This window comes from Hoplias malabaricus, chromosome 7, assembly GCF_029633855.1.
Source record: "Hoplias malabaricus isolate fHopMal1 chromosome 7, fHopMal1.hap1, whole genome shotgun sequence".
Taxonomy (NCBI): domain Eukaryota; kingdom Metazoa; phylum Chordata; class Actinopteri; order Characiformes; family Erythrinidae; genus Hoplias; species Hoplias malabaricus.
In genome coordinates, this window is record NC_089806.1 from 12,146,841 (window position 1) to 12,163,301 (window position 16,461).

A 16,461-nucleotide genomic window follows, 5' to 3' on the forward strand; every position below is an offset into this window, starting at 1 on the left:
TACTCAACACCCTGCAGCAGGAGCAGCTTGGCTCGGTACTCAGATAATATCAGGCTTTTAGACAAAACTCATGCAGGACGTCTGTATACTGTGTATAGAACGACGGGAATGAACCTTCAAATGGAACTCACTGTTGACCTTGTGCTGTCTTAAGGTTTAGAGTCTAGTCTAGTTTTGTGATCCCTACACAAACACGCTCATTGTCAAAAAAACACTTGTTAAAGCCTTGTGTTAAATCGTTTAATTCTCAGAAGTTTAATTATTCGTAGGTGTACCAGAGGTCACGAGTTTCCAGCCCAGGGAGTGTTCTCAGAGGGGAAGAGCTGACACAGGACAACCTCTCTCCCAGGACTTTATTTGAGACTTTCAGCCAAGAACTTGAGGAATTGGTTAAGGTACTGATATATGCCAAATTTGATGCCTCATTTTTCAGTACGTTATTCGGTTGAAACGGCAAATATCTGACGTATGATATTATAGGTCAATGTAAAAAGATTTTATTCCGAGAGATTTTGGAGGGTTTCTATCGGATCATTCATCATGACGTTTTACCACAGTGTGAAGGACAGCTTCAAATAAAGTAGTACAGTAATCCCTCGCAACTTCGCGGAAAATATATATCATTTACAAGTATTTCTTACGTACAGTACGTGTGTTGTTCATGTCCACATCCGAGTAAAATTTACTTACGCTAAATCACAGCTTAGGAATTACTCTATTCAAGAAACTGGTGGGATATCACATGTAGTTCCAGCTGAAAAACATATAGAACGACTGTTTAATGTAAAGGGTGTGTTGTTAACAGGGAGGGTTTTAAAAGTCCAAATACTCGTTAAATACATAAAATATCTTTCCTTTACTTCACGGAAGTTCGTTTTTCACGGATGGTCTTGGAACGCATCCCCCGTGAAAAACGAGGGATCACTGTAAACTAAAAAATCAACAAAATTGGACATGAATGTTTTTAAATAACAGTGACATGTTCATGTTAGTTATGAGTTACTTTTAAGATTTTCAAATGTGGTTCTTTGGTTGTCTCACTTTAAATAAATAAATAAATAAATGACTGTAATGATCAACACACTTCTTTGGTTTGTCCGGATCATGAACAGCGTAGGTTGAATATATAAGATGCTACTTTATTAAAAAGTTAAAGGTTGGTGATAAAGATGCTGCACTGCACTGTTTAATTAGTTGCAAACATGCCATTCCTTGTCCTGACAGTCTTGGGTCATGAACATAATTAAATTGATTTGAAAAGAATGTGCACGTGTGGGTCTTTTGAATGGCAGAGACACTGAGATATTATTCCCTACAAATGCAGCTGTGAAAAGTCAAGGCAGACAAAGGTTAAAGGTCAGATCTGTGCAATAAGACGTATAATTTGAACTTAGCAAAACATTCCTGTCTTTACTGTTGATGGGTCTTTAACAGATGGTATATTTTGCAGTGTGCTACACTGAACTGTGCTGATTTCTTGGTTTTATATCCTCTTCACAGGAAGGAGGAGCTGGCAGTAAACGGACACAGGCTCTGGAGACTACTCTTTATGAAGCTGTTTCTGCAGCCTCTGTCTGGCTGGACAGTGCAGAAAATACTCTCCTGTCTGGCCCTAAGCTTCTGTCAGAGGACTCAGAGATTCAGCTCTGCCATCTAGAGGTGAGTCATGATCATAACAGGAATTATTCCTCCATTCATGAGCTTTTACAGATCTTTATCAGCTTTAATCAGTAAAAGGCTATGGGAAGACATACTGGAGGACATTTGCTTAAGAATACAGGCACCATAAAGCACCAAAAAGAGATGTTGGTGCTATATAGAGCCATTTCTGATAAGAATATAAGCTGATTAGTACATAAATGTAATTTGGGGATGAATAATCTTTCCCTATTTTACATTCCTTGCAGGATTTGTATAAGGAAGTGAAGAACGTCAGTGAAGAAGTGTGTAAGTGTCGGGAGGCGTTAGGAGGTAGTGTAGAGAACATGTGGAGTGGAGCAGGAGATGGAGGTCATGACCTGATCGAGGAGGTGCTGGACGGGCTGGAGGAGAGACTGAGACTGGTGGATTCATTGTTGGATCAGAGATGTAACAGTATTAGAAACAGAATTCAGGAACACATTACTTTTCAGGTATGAAAATGAACTATTCAATGCTTATTTAGATAAGCTACTTATGTACAACAATACGTAAAATCATGTCCTTTTTTCATTCACCCTCAGACTGAACTGAGGTTACTTTTTGCTGCTATGAGTGAATCAAAGCAGCAGTTACTGCAGAAGATGTCTGGAGCTGTGGACCGGCCGGCTTCAAAACAGATGGAGGTAGGCATCAGTTACAGACACCTTCACCGCATTTTCTTGAATTGCCTTTAGTTATTTTTCCAGCAGCACGGAAATACTCAGAGCTCACCTAAGCATATTTGCAGATCTTGAATTATATTAAAGGGGCATTGTGTAAGCCACTGAATACCCCTCACTTTCCTAGCTGCTGCTTTAACATAAAAACAAACATGGCAGGGCAACACAAACGCCTCAGTTCAAAGAGAGCCCACTCTCTATGTAAATATGAAAGGCTAATTTTCCCAAGATTCCAAGACCTTACACAGTGCAACTTTATGCTGCACTTGACATATTATCCATGAATAAACAATGTTATTGTTAAAAATATTAATGTTGCAGTTAACGCTTGAAATGTATTATCTATAAAAAGAACAAGCACTCACACTGTAAATATACATTTTCTTTTTTTCCTTTTAAGTTTTTTTGCTGTCTTTGTAAGGGATTTGAAGGTTAAAATCAAGTTCTGAATATTATGTTGTACAATATTTTAAGCTGTCACACAGCTCCAGGGACCTGGAGGTTGTGGGTTCGATTCCCGCTCCGGGTGACTGTCTGTGAAGAGTGTGGTGTGTTCTCCCTGTGTCCCTGTGGGTTTCCTCTGGGTGACTGTCTGTGAGGAGTGTGGTGTGTTCTCTCTGTGTCCGCGTGGGTTTCCTCCAGGTGACTGTCTGTGAGGAGTGTGGTGTCTTCTCCCTGTGTCTGCGTGGGTTTCCTCCGAGTGACTGTCTATGAGGAGTGTGGTGTGTTCTCTCTGTGTCTGCGTGGGTTTCCTCCGGGTGACTGTCTGTGAGGAGTGTGGTGTGTTCTCTCTGTGTCCGCGTGGGTTTCCTCCGGGTGACTGTCTGTGAGGAGTGTGGTGTGTTCTCCCTGTGTCCGCGTGGGTTTCCTCCGGGTGACTGTCTGTGAGGAGTGTGGTGTGTTCTCCCCGTATCTGTGTGGGTGCTCCGGTTTCCTCCCACAGTCCAAAAACACACGTTGGTAGGTGGATTGGCGACTCAAAAGTGTCCGTAGATGTGAGTGTGTGAGTGAATGTGTGAGTGGCGCCCCCTCCAGGGTGTGTTCCCGCCTTGCGCCTAATGATTCCAGGCTCTGGACCCACCGTGACCCTGAATTGGATAAGCGCTTACAGATAATGAATGGATGGATATTTCAAGCTGATATCTCTAACAAAAGATGTGCTCTCTCTGTATGCTGCTGGCAGACTCTGGCGGAGGCTGAGGACAGTCTTAGAGAGTTTGAACAGAGAGTGACTGAGGTGAGGAGTAAAGGAGAAGCAGTGCAGCCCGACCCAGTGTCTACACAGGAGCTGCTAAAACTACAGGTACCACATTCGTCTTGTCTCCTCCGTTCTAGTGTTTAACACGACACTCTCACGTTGCCATGAAAATAATGGTTCTTTTTTCCACAAGACAAGTCTAATATTTGTAACTAATCATTAACTTAAAATGACTGTGTCTCTGTAGGATGTGTATGAGGAGCTGGTTGAGATGGTGGGCTCGAGGCGCAGTAGTCTGAACCAGACACTGGTGCTGAAGGCCCAGTATGAAAAAGCCTTGCAGGACCTGCAGGAATTAGTGGACACTGCCCAGGACAAGATGGCAGCAGATCAGAAGATGACCGTAGGCTCAGTCCTAGAGGTTCAGATCCTATTGGACAAACATAAAGTAAGATTTACTCTTTAATGCATGTGGGTATAATGAATGTACATAGATATTTACTCTCTTTTTCCGAGTGTCTATTACTATAATGTGTGTGTGTGTGTGTGTTTATGTTTATGCAGGACTTTTTCCAAGGCCTGGAGGCTCATGTCGTGCTGACAAAGGCCTTCTTCAGGCAGGTCAGTGGGGTGGTGGTGCAGAGAGAAGCTCAGACTCTGGAGCAGACTGTTGCTCAGGCTCAGACGGTGCTCAAACAAGCCCACAGGCGCGGAGTGGAACTAGAGGGCATCCTTGAGGTGTGTTTGTGTGTGTGTATTGCAGTTGAAAACATAGAAAAATCATTGTGTATACCTACATGGCTTACAGTATTCATTACATTTAATTAAAGCAATGATTAAGTGCCAATTACTCATTGCACTTTGCTCTTTGGGAGTACTTGATTTGGGTAAAATGCAATCAACATTTGTAAGAGACCTTTGGAAATGTTAAAATGTTTAAAACAAAGGGTGGAAGGGGAGATTGTGATGATATATGTAGTGGTTTAATTTATGAAGGTCATATAAAAACATTAATACATAGTGACAGTATGGACAGGAAAATAAAAAGGGGATTGTAACTTTTCCCAGAAGTCTGTGTGTAAACAGAAGACGTACAGTGTTCACTGATGTTGGTACGTAAGACCAATTACAAGATCAATAATGATATTGTTTGCTGTGGTTCAGTCTTGGAGCCAGTTGGTTGGAGATTATCAAGCTGTGTACAGGCAGCTGGAGGCAGTGGAGAGCAGTATTCCCAGTGTGGGACTGGTGGAGGAAACGGAGGAAAGACTCATGGAGAGAATTGCACTTTATCAGGTAAGGGGACGTCTGAATACCACATCCTCCTTAAAGAACCATTTAAATTACTGAAGCTCAGAATGTCCTATATATGCTTAAGAAGACATCCTTTGCTCACATTCTGCCCCTCTGCTGCAGCGTTTGAAGAGCAGTCTGGCAGAACGGCAGCAGCGACTGTATGAGGTGCTGGAGGATGGGAAAAAACTGTTACTCAGTGTATGTTGCTCAGAGCTGGAGACTCAGCTCACTCAGCTGGGAGAACACTGGCTCTGCTGCACCACCAAAGTCAACAAGGAGCTGCACCGCCTGGACTCCACCCTCAAACACTGGACCAGGTCTGCCTTCCAAACTCTCACTGTTCCAGTGAAGGAATTCACTAATGCAGCTAATATTTAATCTACACCTGCCCCAGTTTTAAAGATGTTCCATATTTCATTCCCCTTTCAGTACAGTTATTTGTCACTACTCGAGCATCTGTCTTTACACTCCCCTTTATTCTGGTCTTTTATCCCTTTAGATATCAGAGTGATTCTGCAGAGTTGGGTCAGTGGCTGACCTCAGCTTTAGATCGACTAGAGTTCTGGAGCACTCAGTCTGTTACTGTCCCTCAGGAGCTGGAGACTGTCCGAGACCACCTGCATGCTTTTCTGGTGAGGAGCTCCTTAAAGGACTGATTCACTTCCAGTTATCTGGGCTCATGTGCGATTATCCGTCCTGGGCTGGGATCCCAGACACACTTCAGTGTTACTTTCAACCCCATTTATTAACTATAAAAAAGATCAGTACTGCAAAGCCTTTTTTGGCAAATTGGGTCCTTCTGCGCCTGTGCTTCAACAAAATATTCAGTGCATTCATTCATTCTATTATCTGTTCATTTTAATGAGTCATGGTATTAACATATTTCAGTCATTAGCTGCAGGAGACTAAGAAGATTAAATACCAAATAAAGTGCTGCATTTAGGGGGCTTTCCTTTAAAAACTTTTTATCATACTTAGCCACAAACAGTGGTTGCAGAAATTAAACGTATTTAAGGTTTGATTAGAAAAGTGGAGATTATAAATGAATTAAAACGAGGGCCAGAACGAGCAATAAATGTTTATTTTTCTTCACAAACTGTGCTCTTCACTACACTCGTTCCTTTAATCTCTTTTCAGGAATTTTCCAAAGAAGTGGATGCTAAGTCTTCTCTACGCTCGTCAGTTCTGAGCCGTGGCAACCAGCTGTTGAGGCTGAAGAAGGTGGACACAGCAGCGCTCAGGTCCCACTTGGCCCAGGTGGAAACACAGTGGGCCGACCTGCTCACCAGGATCCCTGTGGTCCAAGAGAAGCTCCACCAGGTGAGCACAGAGAATCGGTCACATGTAACAACAACACAATACAGCTATGCTCATAAGCCTCAGGTTAAAGAAACGTTTCCCTTTAGTCGTGTAAACTTTATCTCCTGTTTTTCACTGGACTCCTCCATTTTGTACTCTACAGCTACAGATGGAGAAGCTGGCATCTCGCCATGCCATTACAGAGCTAATGAGTTGGATTTCCCTCATGGAGAACATCATACGAGAAGATCAGGACAAAATTATGGAATCTGTGGGATCTGAGGTGGTGCAGACTTACATCCAAAAATACAAGGTAATTGAGAAATGAGCACAAATATGAGTTTGGTTTTAAATGTTACTAAAACAAACTAAATAACCCTGCCACCCCCGACTCCACAGGGATTTAGGATTGACCTGTCCTGTAAGCAGCTGACTGTGGACTTTGTAAACCAGTCAGTTCTTCAGATGAGCAGTCAGGATGTGGAAGGGAAGCGTAGTGATAAGACGGACTTTGCCGAACGGCTGGGAGCCATGAACCGGCGCTGGCAGATACTGCAGGGGCTCATTACTGAAAAGGTCAGGACCCCTCGTATACACACACACAATCAAAAAGGTTATATTTCGGGAATTTCATTCAAGTGTGCATTTTTATTTATGTTATTTACATTCTGCATTTTTGGTTATGTTTTTACCTTATTCTTTGCATCCTATCTTGGTTCATCATGCCTTGTTTTTTCAGATCCAGTTTTTGGAGGGTCTTCTGGAGAGCTGGGTGGAGTATGAAAATGGAGTCCAAACTCTAAAAACCTGGATTAGCGTCCAGGATGAAAAGCTGAAGAAAAAAACACGGATAGAGGACGTTGCCTCTGCACAGAATGCACTGAAAAATTGCCAGGTATTTGTGGTCCTTCTAAAATTGTTCTGTGGTCATTACATAAAACACGAGGACTCAAAAAGAGCCATAGTTTTTACTAAACATTGTTAAAAACAGTGGAATTATTTTTGCTCATCAGGAGTTGGAGGCGTTGGTTAAAGAGAAGGAGAAGGATCTGGAGAAAGTGGAGGAAAAAGCACATATGCTGGTCCAGGACAAAACAGGAGAGGCTTCCTCTGTCATCATGGAAACTCTTAAAGGTCTAAAACAGTCTTGGACCAACTTGGAGCAAATGGTGAGTTCAGGATAAGATCAATGCTAAGGGCAGCCACTGCCATTGTTATCAGAGATAATAGAAATAAGTGTAAATATACTGTCTACTCAAATTAGTGAATGTCTTTCTACTTAAACCGTGTACATTTTGCTTGTATCAGAGGTGTGTTCACTGTTCATATCTGTGTGTGTGTGTGTGTGTGTGTGTGTGTAGATTGGACAGGCAAAAGTGAGTCTACGGGCAGTGTTGGACCAGTGGAGCCTGTATAAGCGAGCATGTGAGGAGATTCATGGCTATCTGATGGAGGGCCGGTATTCTATCTCCCGTCTGAGCCTCCTCACCGGCTCTCCAGAGGCTGTACTCGTCCAAGTGGAGAACCTGGAGGTACTGGTCTTTCTGTATTGTTATATACTTATTGTGTGTGTGTGTGCTTGATTTGAGTTTCAAACAAAGTGGTGTAGTGCTAACTACATTAATACACCAGCACATGTAAAGCTGATTGCATTCAGAATAATGCTAATGTATGTGTCTTACTGTCTACTCTCAGAATCTCCAGGAGGAGCTGGATAGGCAGGAAAGCAGTCTGAAGAAGTTTGGTTCTCTCACTGAGCAGCTGCTCAAAGACAGCCACGCCTCAGTGGCAGAGTCTTTGAACACAGCCCTCATTGATGTCAACCACAGGTGAGCTTCAGAACAGTAACCAAACCTGGTAAACTACTCACTGATCAGAGTTCAGTTCATAACCCACCCTATGTTTTGCTTTCAGATGGAACACACTGATGGAGCAGCTCTCTGATCAACTGAGGCACAGTAAGAGCCTGCTGCAGCTGTGGCAGAGCTACAAGGAGCTTCATGAGTGCAGCTCTAAAGATGTCCAGAGATTAGAGGAGAAAGCGGAGCGTTTACTCACCAGCGCCACCCACAGGGAAATCGCAGAAGAGGATGTGAAGACCTGGATCTATGAATGCAGTGTAGGTTTTATCTAACATTTGATTAATACAATCAAAACATTCAACCATTCAGACTCTTTTTGAACACCAACCCGTTCATGGGAGTGATTACATTAGTAGTCATCTGCAGTGCCATTTAGACCATAATCCCCATGACAAAGTCAAGCTTCAAATCTATGTAATGCCTTGCTTTTTAGATTTAATACATGCTAAGCGACATTTCACTTCAGAGTTCCCAAAAATATAGTTTCCATTAAAATTATTTAAATCGGATAAAGAGTTTATTTTATAATTATGTCTGATATTGAAAAGTAGGGTCTCTTATGCACAGTACGAAGTAACTTTTATGGCACTAAGAAGCCCAGTGTGAGACCATTTCTACTGTGTGGCAAAACAGGCAAATACATTTGACAAAAACAAAACATGATCATGGTTACAAGAGCAAGAACCTGAAATAGGTTCAAATATAATCTCTTTATTATTTATTTAATTATTTATTTGAAGTTATACCACAGTTAGTTCCGACCCTGCAGTGTGATTGGCTGAGAGAAGTTCCAGGAGTGTCATTATGACATAATAATGACACTCTGAACGAAGCTCTTCAGGTATCACTCAGTAAAGTACATGTAACGCAACGACGCCAGTGCTTACAAGACAGAGCTGTGCCTGGACTTTTTCACCCAACAAGGAACAGGTTCATTTTCCGTTCTCGCACCTTATTTTGAATAGAGTAAAGAGTTTAACTCGAGTCGAAGCGCCACTTCGCTCCACTGCTCTCGTTCACCAGCTCCGTAGCACGGCTTTGGAGCGGTTCTCTAAAATACTCACTTTTAACTTAAACAGAGAGAACTTGGCATTGTTTAGTGTATGATATATATCACTACAATCTGAATCCGCTGTAAACAATAGTTAAACCATGACATTTTATTGACGTGGTGCGTTTATCTCTGCTTCTGTCCAGAGTTAGACGGATTTAATATCGCACAAGTTAAAGATCCAGAGTTTGTTGAAAAGAGCAAAAAGGAATGTGTGATGAAATAGAACTACAGTGATGCCCCGGAATTCCACGGTACTCCGTTCCGGAACTCTTGTCGACAACTGATGCGGTCGAGTTCAGAATCGAATTTCCCCATACGAAATAACTGAAAACCCTATTCTCTGGTTCTCCACCATCAATTTTTTACCATAATTTTCCCTATTTCCCTACAAAAATTATCAACAATTACACTCTTAGGTAAGTAATACTGTATAAAGCTAATGTTTTAACAAAATAATCAAAAACATATCCTTGTTTGGATGGAGATAACAACAGTGAACAGTGGCATGAATCTAGAACAAGGAAAATTTTAAGGTTAGAATAAAGGAGAAAATGGTTTTGTAGTGACAAATTTTCACGACATACTGTACACTTTAAATTTTTTTTTTTTTTGTAATTTAACAACACTTACCACTTTTTTACTCAATTACCGTATTTTTCAGCTCTATTGTAGTTCTCACATTTTTCCTCTTTTGCTTTTCTGATGTATCTTTCTTGGGACCCATCTTTGTTATTGTTTTTTTTGCTAAAAAGACGACATCATAAACTGACGCCAAGTAGCGTTAAGCTCAACACGAGCGGCATTTGTTTACAAAAGTTGCGTGGGTCGCGTTCCGAGTTTTAAGGTCGACCTCCGAGTTGAAATTCTCTCGACATTTGGCGTCGACTTCAGAAACGGTCAACTTCCGGGGTTCTGCTGTATCTTTTCCTTGCAGAAGGTTGATAAACAAACAAATTTTCTTTTTTATCTTAAAACCTAATAATGAACTGCGATAATGAACTGTGGTAGAATTGCAATAATACACTTGATGTTCGTGCTATAACGTCAGATATTTGCACTGGTGTACTGATCTTCAGCTCTCGGCCTGCAGCAAATCAGTGCCAATATCTCATGTTATAGCACTCCCTCTCGTGTATTATTGCGTAAGTGTGTTGTTTGTGTCATAACACAAACACTTTTCTAACATATGGGTTAAAAAATAGAGTAATAAACCAGAACTTTATTAATTTACAGAAATATAAACAGCAAAAAAATGTGGTTGCTTGGTCCTGATCATAAAAAAATATATTAAAAAAAAACATTAAAGTGCTTTAATAAAATTAATTATTCCTACCATAGTTTGTACTATATATAAGTGTAAGAATGACTTTTGAAAACAGATCATCAAATTAAAGTTATATTTAACAAACCCTACTGGATTTTATCATTAAAATCTAACACATTTTGACCACAAATAAATTAATTCATAATTAGAAGTAAACGAATGAGACCGAGGAATGCAGTAAGGAATGTAATACATGTTTAGTGGAAGTGAAATGTGTTTGTGTTGCTGCAGGATTTGCTGAAGTCACATAGCTCAGTTCGGGCCACTCTACAACAGCTGACTGAGGTCGAGGAGCAGCTGAGGCTGCAGGTCGAACCATCTGCAATGGCCACTTTCCACACAGACTACCTGTCACTCAGACAGCGCCTAGCAACAGTCGAACATGCCCTTCATAGACAGAGGTCTCTATTAGAGGTAAGAAATAAAGAGTGCTGTTTTTATTTCCAATTAGATTTAAAGAGATGCCATTTACGAAAATACTCTCTTATTGTAGCAGTGATTCTGAATTTAAAACTAGTCTCAAACAAGCACCTGCTTCTGTTTATGTACTTCTGTGGTTTCTCCTCATTAGACCGGTGTGAAGGACCTTCAAAGCTTTAAGGATGAGTTAGACTCCTTGAGCTGGTTGCCACAGGAAGCGGATGAGATTCTTCTGGAACCCGATCCTGTGGAAACTGCAGATCTCTCCTGTCTGCAAGAACGCATGGAGAGACTCAAGGTAACTCTCAAAATTGTTTTGTAAACATTGTGTTGTGCTGTGTAGGGGCGGTGATTAACTGTTAGTGTATGTGCCTGTAGACCCATATGCTGAAGCTGAGCCGCATGTCGCCTGATCTGGAGCGTTTGAATGGCCTGGGCTACAGGCTTCCTCTAGATGATCAGGAGATAAAACATCTACAGAACCTGAACAGACGCTGGGCCTCCAGCTCTGCACACATCACAGAGAGATTCAGGTACACACACTGAAGCAGCTGGGCTTGCAAGTGTTTCACTGTATTTTCTTTTTCAAGTTATTTTTTAGCATATGTAAATAAATATTGACAATTGTTAAGTTATAAAAACGTGTGTGTCTGTGTGTGTGTGCAGTAAAATGCAGGCTACGGTGCTCCAGAGACAGAGCTTCCTCGAGAAGTGTGATGCATGGCTGGCCTTCCTCACACAGACAGAGGAGAAGCTGGCTGCTGAAATCTCTGGAAATTACCAGAGCCTCCTGGAGCAGCAGAGAGAGCACGAGGTACAGTAGGATTTAAAAATGGACTGAATAAAAGTGAAAGAAAAGCAACAAAGATGATACTTTTCTTTTTCAATATCGCATAGTGGCATAAAGAGATATGTGTAGTCAGTTAACAAATAAACAACAACAAATAAATCAGAAAACATGTCCCGCATCTGTGTCTTAGACTGTCCAATCACAGCTGGCCCCATGTTTATATGAGAGTGCATAGATGAGGTTAAACGGAGTAAAACTAGAGAAATTATAGAGGAAAAAAGCAGCTAAAACAAGTGCTGATGCTAACTCTCTTCTGTGCACTCAGGCTGGGGTAGAGAGTGGCTCATTATCGCTTAAAGGAACATACACTTGAATTGTTGTTCTGAACAGGGATGTTTTGGGGTAAACAGTGCTGTGGTGTTTGTTCCTTTTGGTGTTTTAACTAAAGCAGCTCACAGACATTTCATTAAGACCCCAGAACTGTGTTCATTTGTGAAAAAGTGGTAAAATATGGGCACTTTAAAGAAAATTGTTTATTTTTTGACTTTCGCTACACATCAGTGCGTTTAAATCAGTGTGTGTTTGTATTTCCGCAGCTGTTTCAGGCTGAAATGTTCAGTCGACAGCAGATTCTTTATTCCATCATTAGTGATGGCCATCAGCTGCTCAATCAAGGACGAGTGGATGACAGGTTTGCTGAAAAGCTCCCAGCACTCTGACCACAATGCTTTAAGTCTAATTCCACATCACTGTTTTTTAAGAGACTGTGACTGTGATTTTTCTCCCTTTTACGGTGCTATAGGGATGACTTTGGTCTGAAGTTGGCACTGCTGAGTAACCAGTGGCAGGGGGTGGTGCGGCGGGCTCAGCAGAGGAGGGGGATTATCGACAGCTTGGTGTGTCAGTGGCAGCGCTACACTGAGCTGGCAGAAAAGCTGAGGCACAGGCTACAGGAGGTTCAAGAGCCGGAGGAGCAGCAGGGAGGGACGGTGTCACTGCAGCAGGCCAGAGGAATACTCGACCACATACAGGTGACGATCAGGAAGAGACAAATATTCAGCACCTGTGTTTAGGACCTGCCGTCATGTACTCATTAATATTATGTGCATGTTTGTCAAAGTGAATACTGATAATGTGCAATTATTTGTCACCGTACAGCGAAGTGTGTCTTCTGCATTTATCCCATCTGTGGCAGTGAACACACACACACAGACTAGTGCCCTAAGGGCTGTGAACATACACCCAGAGCGGCGCCAACCTTCTGGTACCAGGCCTGGTCCTCTAACCATTATATTGCTGATTTTTTGTATATTGCTCTCAGTCTAAATCAGGAACATGATGACCAGTTCCACGTTGGTTGAAAAAGTCTAGGCACCCCTCCGCTGTTGTAAGCGCCGGCACCATTGCTAGGTTACGTGTATTTTGTGGAGAAATACTAGAAGAGCTTTGGTCAGAGTTCCATTATCGTGTAACATTAGCACTCCTGGAATGTCCCTCAGCCAATCACACTGCAGGGTCAGAACTAGCTGTGGTATTAGTTGGCGTTATTGACGTGCCACTGACTTATGACCCCAAACCCTATAAGTCACAAACTGATTCCAGAAATAGCTGCTCTCTGCTGACCTCTGTTCAATTTTGTCTGTTAACGTAATTGCCCTCTGCTGCCCCCCAGCTGAAGGAGCGAGTGTTGCAGAGGCAACAGGGCAGCTACGTCCTGGCGGTGGAAGCAGGTAGGCAGCTGCTGCTATCGGCTGATGCCCGGGCTGAAGCCCTGCTTCAGGCTGAGCTCACAGACCTCCAGGAGCGCTGGAGGAGTGCCAGCATACGCCTTGATGAGAGGAAGAAAGAGCTACTCTCCCTGCTAAAGGTAAGGAGAGACATAAACTATTATGTTTGCAAAGTGCAGCCCATGCCCAGAATGAGTTGGGCCAAGGAAGGGGAACTCTGAGGAACTTGGGCAGGAGTTCTGAGTGGCTTCTGCTTTGTTTGTATTTTTTATGTATCCCTTTTTAATACTGTTCCATTAGTACCAGGTTAGAAAGTTTAAAACACACAGCAGTCAACATCACATTCATCAGTGCGAGCATGTGATGTTTGTCACAGAACTGGACCATTGTTTGTTCCCTTCCTTTTCTGATTCAGCATATTCTGTGGAAACTGGCCCAGTCCCAACACGGGTCGTTCCAGATATGCCAATTTTATTGAATATTGTTTTGCTTTAGTTTGGATGCTGGATTATTTGGTGTATGACATCATTTCAGACCTTTATGTATCATTATTTTATAATTACAGGATTTCAGATGTGGAATCTGGCTTCCTCCTGGCTTGGTTAGTCATTATAGTGGGCACTGCAGAAAATATAAACACTACTGTGCTGACGTGAGGATATGCCGTTTCCTATGAGCATATAGAGTGTATGACTGTAATGTGAACGAGAGGGTAGCTATAACAAGGGACTGGAAGAAAAGGCCCTTAGTGATACAGTGTGACAGAGAGAGGGGTGATTTCTATGGTGGAGAGAGTGAGAGAGAGGGGGGGGAGCTGTGAACAGGAGAGAGGGAGCTATCCAGTAGTGTGAAAGAGGAGGGAGTTGCTGTATGTAGCATTCAGAGAGAGAGAGAGAGAATCATGGAGAAATGAGCTATTTGAATGGGAAGAATAAATTGAAAGAAAGATGGCTCTTCTATTCTTCATCTCCTACGCCTGTTCTCCATCGTCCTCACACCTTTTGGATGACATGATGGAAGGTACTTTACTGCTGTCTGTGATGTGCATGTCTCTCTCTCTCTCTCTCTCTCTTGTGCAAGTTTGCTTAATGGTTTTGCCTTGGTCTGGCCATGTCTGGATAAAGTGGCAGCTACTGATGAATGTTATCATGTTGTCAGTGGTAATTCAGATATTACCCTGTGGTTTAGCTCATGTCTTCTTTGTCATTGAGGGTGATGTTGCATATCACTAGAGCTCTCAGGAGGATCCCTGTCTGCTTGAATAGCATTTAACACAATGAGGCCATAAAAGGAAAGACGGATTAAAGAGATTTGCTAAACGCAGGATATTTCTCGTTTTCAATCGACAGCAAAAACACACGGGTTTAAATATTCTGACTTCCACTGAACTTTACCACAGCAGGAATATCTGTGCTGATGAGTCTTCCTGAATTCTGTGCATGTCTGGTGTGTGTGTGTGTGTGTGGCTGGGTGTTTGTGTGTGTGTATGCATGCAGGACTGGGAGCAGTGTGAGAAAGGAATTGCTGCGTCACATGAGAAGCTCAGGGCATTTAAGAGAAAGCTCTCTCTGGCCTTACCTGATCATCATGAAGAGCTGCACAATGAACAGATCCACTGCAAGGTACATTCTACCATTTTAAAAAAAATAAATAAAGTTTCACATACAGATGATATCATTATTATTACTGTGTTTATTCTCTGCTTTGTTTGTCTAAAAGGGGGGTGCTTTGGTCTCTTAAAATTGATTACAGCAAGTACTTTAGTCTCGTTCCTTTATGAATGACATATAAACACATGCCAAAAATAAATTTACAGCAGGGCTGCCTCGCTAGTTATATACTGTGTGTGTGTGTGTGTGTGTGTGAGAGAGAGAGAGAGAGAGAGAGAGAGAGAGACTCTGACTCAGCTTGAGGGAAGAGTGGGAGGAACAGAAGCATTTCAAACATGGCTGCTAGCTTCAGAGGCCTGTGTGCAGTTTTCTGATTAAAGGAATAATGTGGTGGAAAATGGAAGTTTTCAAAGTTTAAATGAAAACAAGGAAATGTTGGACGTTTCTTCATTAGTTTTCTATTTTAATGAACACGAAGAGAACTTGTAGCCCACCAATAAACACAATAGACACACGTCAAACTCTGTTAAATAACCTCACGTAGACTTGTTTTGTGGTGTTTTAAACGTATAAAATAGTGTTAGCTGTAAAAATGGAAACAAACAATATTCCGCACGCCACCCATTTTAAAGTTGGTTTGAGTTTATTAACAACTGAAGCGTGACGCGTTAAGCACATGCATATGATTGGATGGAAATGTGATTGGAGGTCTACGGTGGGTGTCTGTGCAGTCATCAGTTCACTTCATGGAATCTCAGTGTTTGCTGTGTTACTGTTCCAAATGTCATGTCACACTGACCAGCTGAGGGTTGATATGGGGCTGCTCAATATTTGCTTTAAAAAGAGTATAGGATGAAGATATGTTCATTTATTTATTAAAGACATTGTGTCCTGTCCTGTTTGGTGTGTGTGTGTGTGTGTGTATGTGCACGGATAGGAGTTAGAGGGCAGTACAGAAGGCTGGGCAGAGGATGTCGCTGGCCTGTGTGTGCTCAGAGATGCTCTTTCCAGCAACCTGAGCTGTGATGACCTTACAGTACTGCAGGAGAGACTGGAACTACTGCAGAGACAGTGGGAGGAGACCTGCCACCAGGTACACGCAGACGATTCAAACTAAACAGAGACAGCAGAAGCCCTCAGTGACACTGTTTTATTTTCCGTAATGGGTTTTTCATTAGAGAATGCGTCACGATTACAGATCACAGACGGTGAAAGAATGAAAAAGCAATTTGAACTTTACACCAGTGCCACTGCTGAGCAAACTCTTACCACAGTGTGAAATGATTTACACAAATGTTCAGCAGTGGACTTGAGAAAGTGAGATTTGTACAAAATGTATGTTAGACATAAATAAATAAATAAATAAATAAATAAATAAATAATAACTGCTACATTAATGTGTGAACATTCCTCAAATGTGAGATATATTTTTTATTTTTAAATTGGGAATTATAAATTCACTTTCATTTGGCTGAGCTTGTGGTTTTGTTAAACTCCATAAACAAATGAACACATTCTCCC

The 16,461-nt window shown here is 41.9% G+C and overlaps 1 protein-coding gene across 1 annotated transcript in view; it reads left to right on the top strand.

The window, feature by feature from the left end:
- Positions 1-16,461, top strand: part of syne1a (spectrin repeat containing, nuclear envelope 1a) — a 177,173-nt gene that overhangs the window by 143,798 nt on the left and 16,914 nt on the right. Inside the window, exons 98-125 of the mRNA XM_066677827.1 lie at positions 1-35; positions 270-395; positions 1,501-1,659; positions 1,908-2,132; positions 2,223-2,324; positions 3,544-3,663; positions 3,806-4,006; positions 4,123-4,296; positions 4,723-4,854; positions 4,975-5,171; positions 5,354-5,486; positions 5,992-6,174; positions 6,317-6,466; positions 6,553-6,729; positions 6,893-7,048; positions 7,167-7,322; positions 7,515-7,685; positions 7,849-7,982; positions 8,068-8,272; positions 10,625-10,807; positions 10,965-11,111; positions 11,192-11,346; positions 11,480-11,627; positions 12,200-12,294; positions 12,406-12,634; positions 13,276-13,470; positions 14,827-14,952; positions 15,878-16,033. The exon at positions 1-35 is cut by the window's left edge and continues 113 nt beyond it. Of these exons, the coding sequence (XP_066533924.1) occupies positions 1-35; positions 270-395; positions 1,501-1,659; positions 1,908-2,132; positions 2,223-2,324; positions 3,544-3,663; positions 3,806-4,006; positions 4,123-4,296; positions 4,723-4,854; positions 4,975-5,171; positions 5,354-5,486; positions 5,992-6,174; positions 6,317-6,466; positions 6,553-6,729; positions 6,893-7,048; positions 7,167-7,322; positions 7,515-7,685; positions 7,849-7,982; positions 8,068-8,272; positions 10,625-10,807; positions 10,965-11,111; positions 11,192-11,346; positions 11,480-11,627; positions 12,200-12,294; positions 12,406-12,634; positions 13,276-13,470; positions 14,827-14,952; positions 15,878-16,033 (4,370 nt within the window). The remainder of the gene's footprint in view (positions 36-269; positions 396-1,500; positions 1,660-1,907; positions 2,133-2,222; positions 2,325-3,543; positions 3,664-3,805; positions 4,007-4,122; positions 4,297-4,722; positions 4,855-4,974; positions 5,172-5,353; positions 5,487-5,991; positions 6,175-6,316; positions 6,467-6,552; positions 6,730-6,892; positions 7,049-7,166; positions 7,323-7,514; positions 7,686-7,848; positions 7,983-8,067; positions 8,273-10,624; positions 10,808-10,964; positions 11,112-11,191; positions 11,347-11,479; positions 11,628-12,199; positions 12,295-12,405; positions 12,635-13,275; positions 13,471-14,826; positions 14,953-15,877; positions 16,034-16,461) is intronic.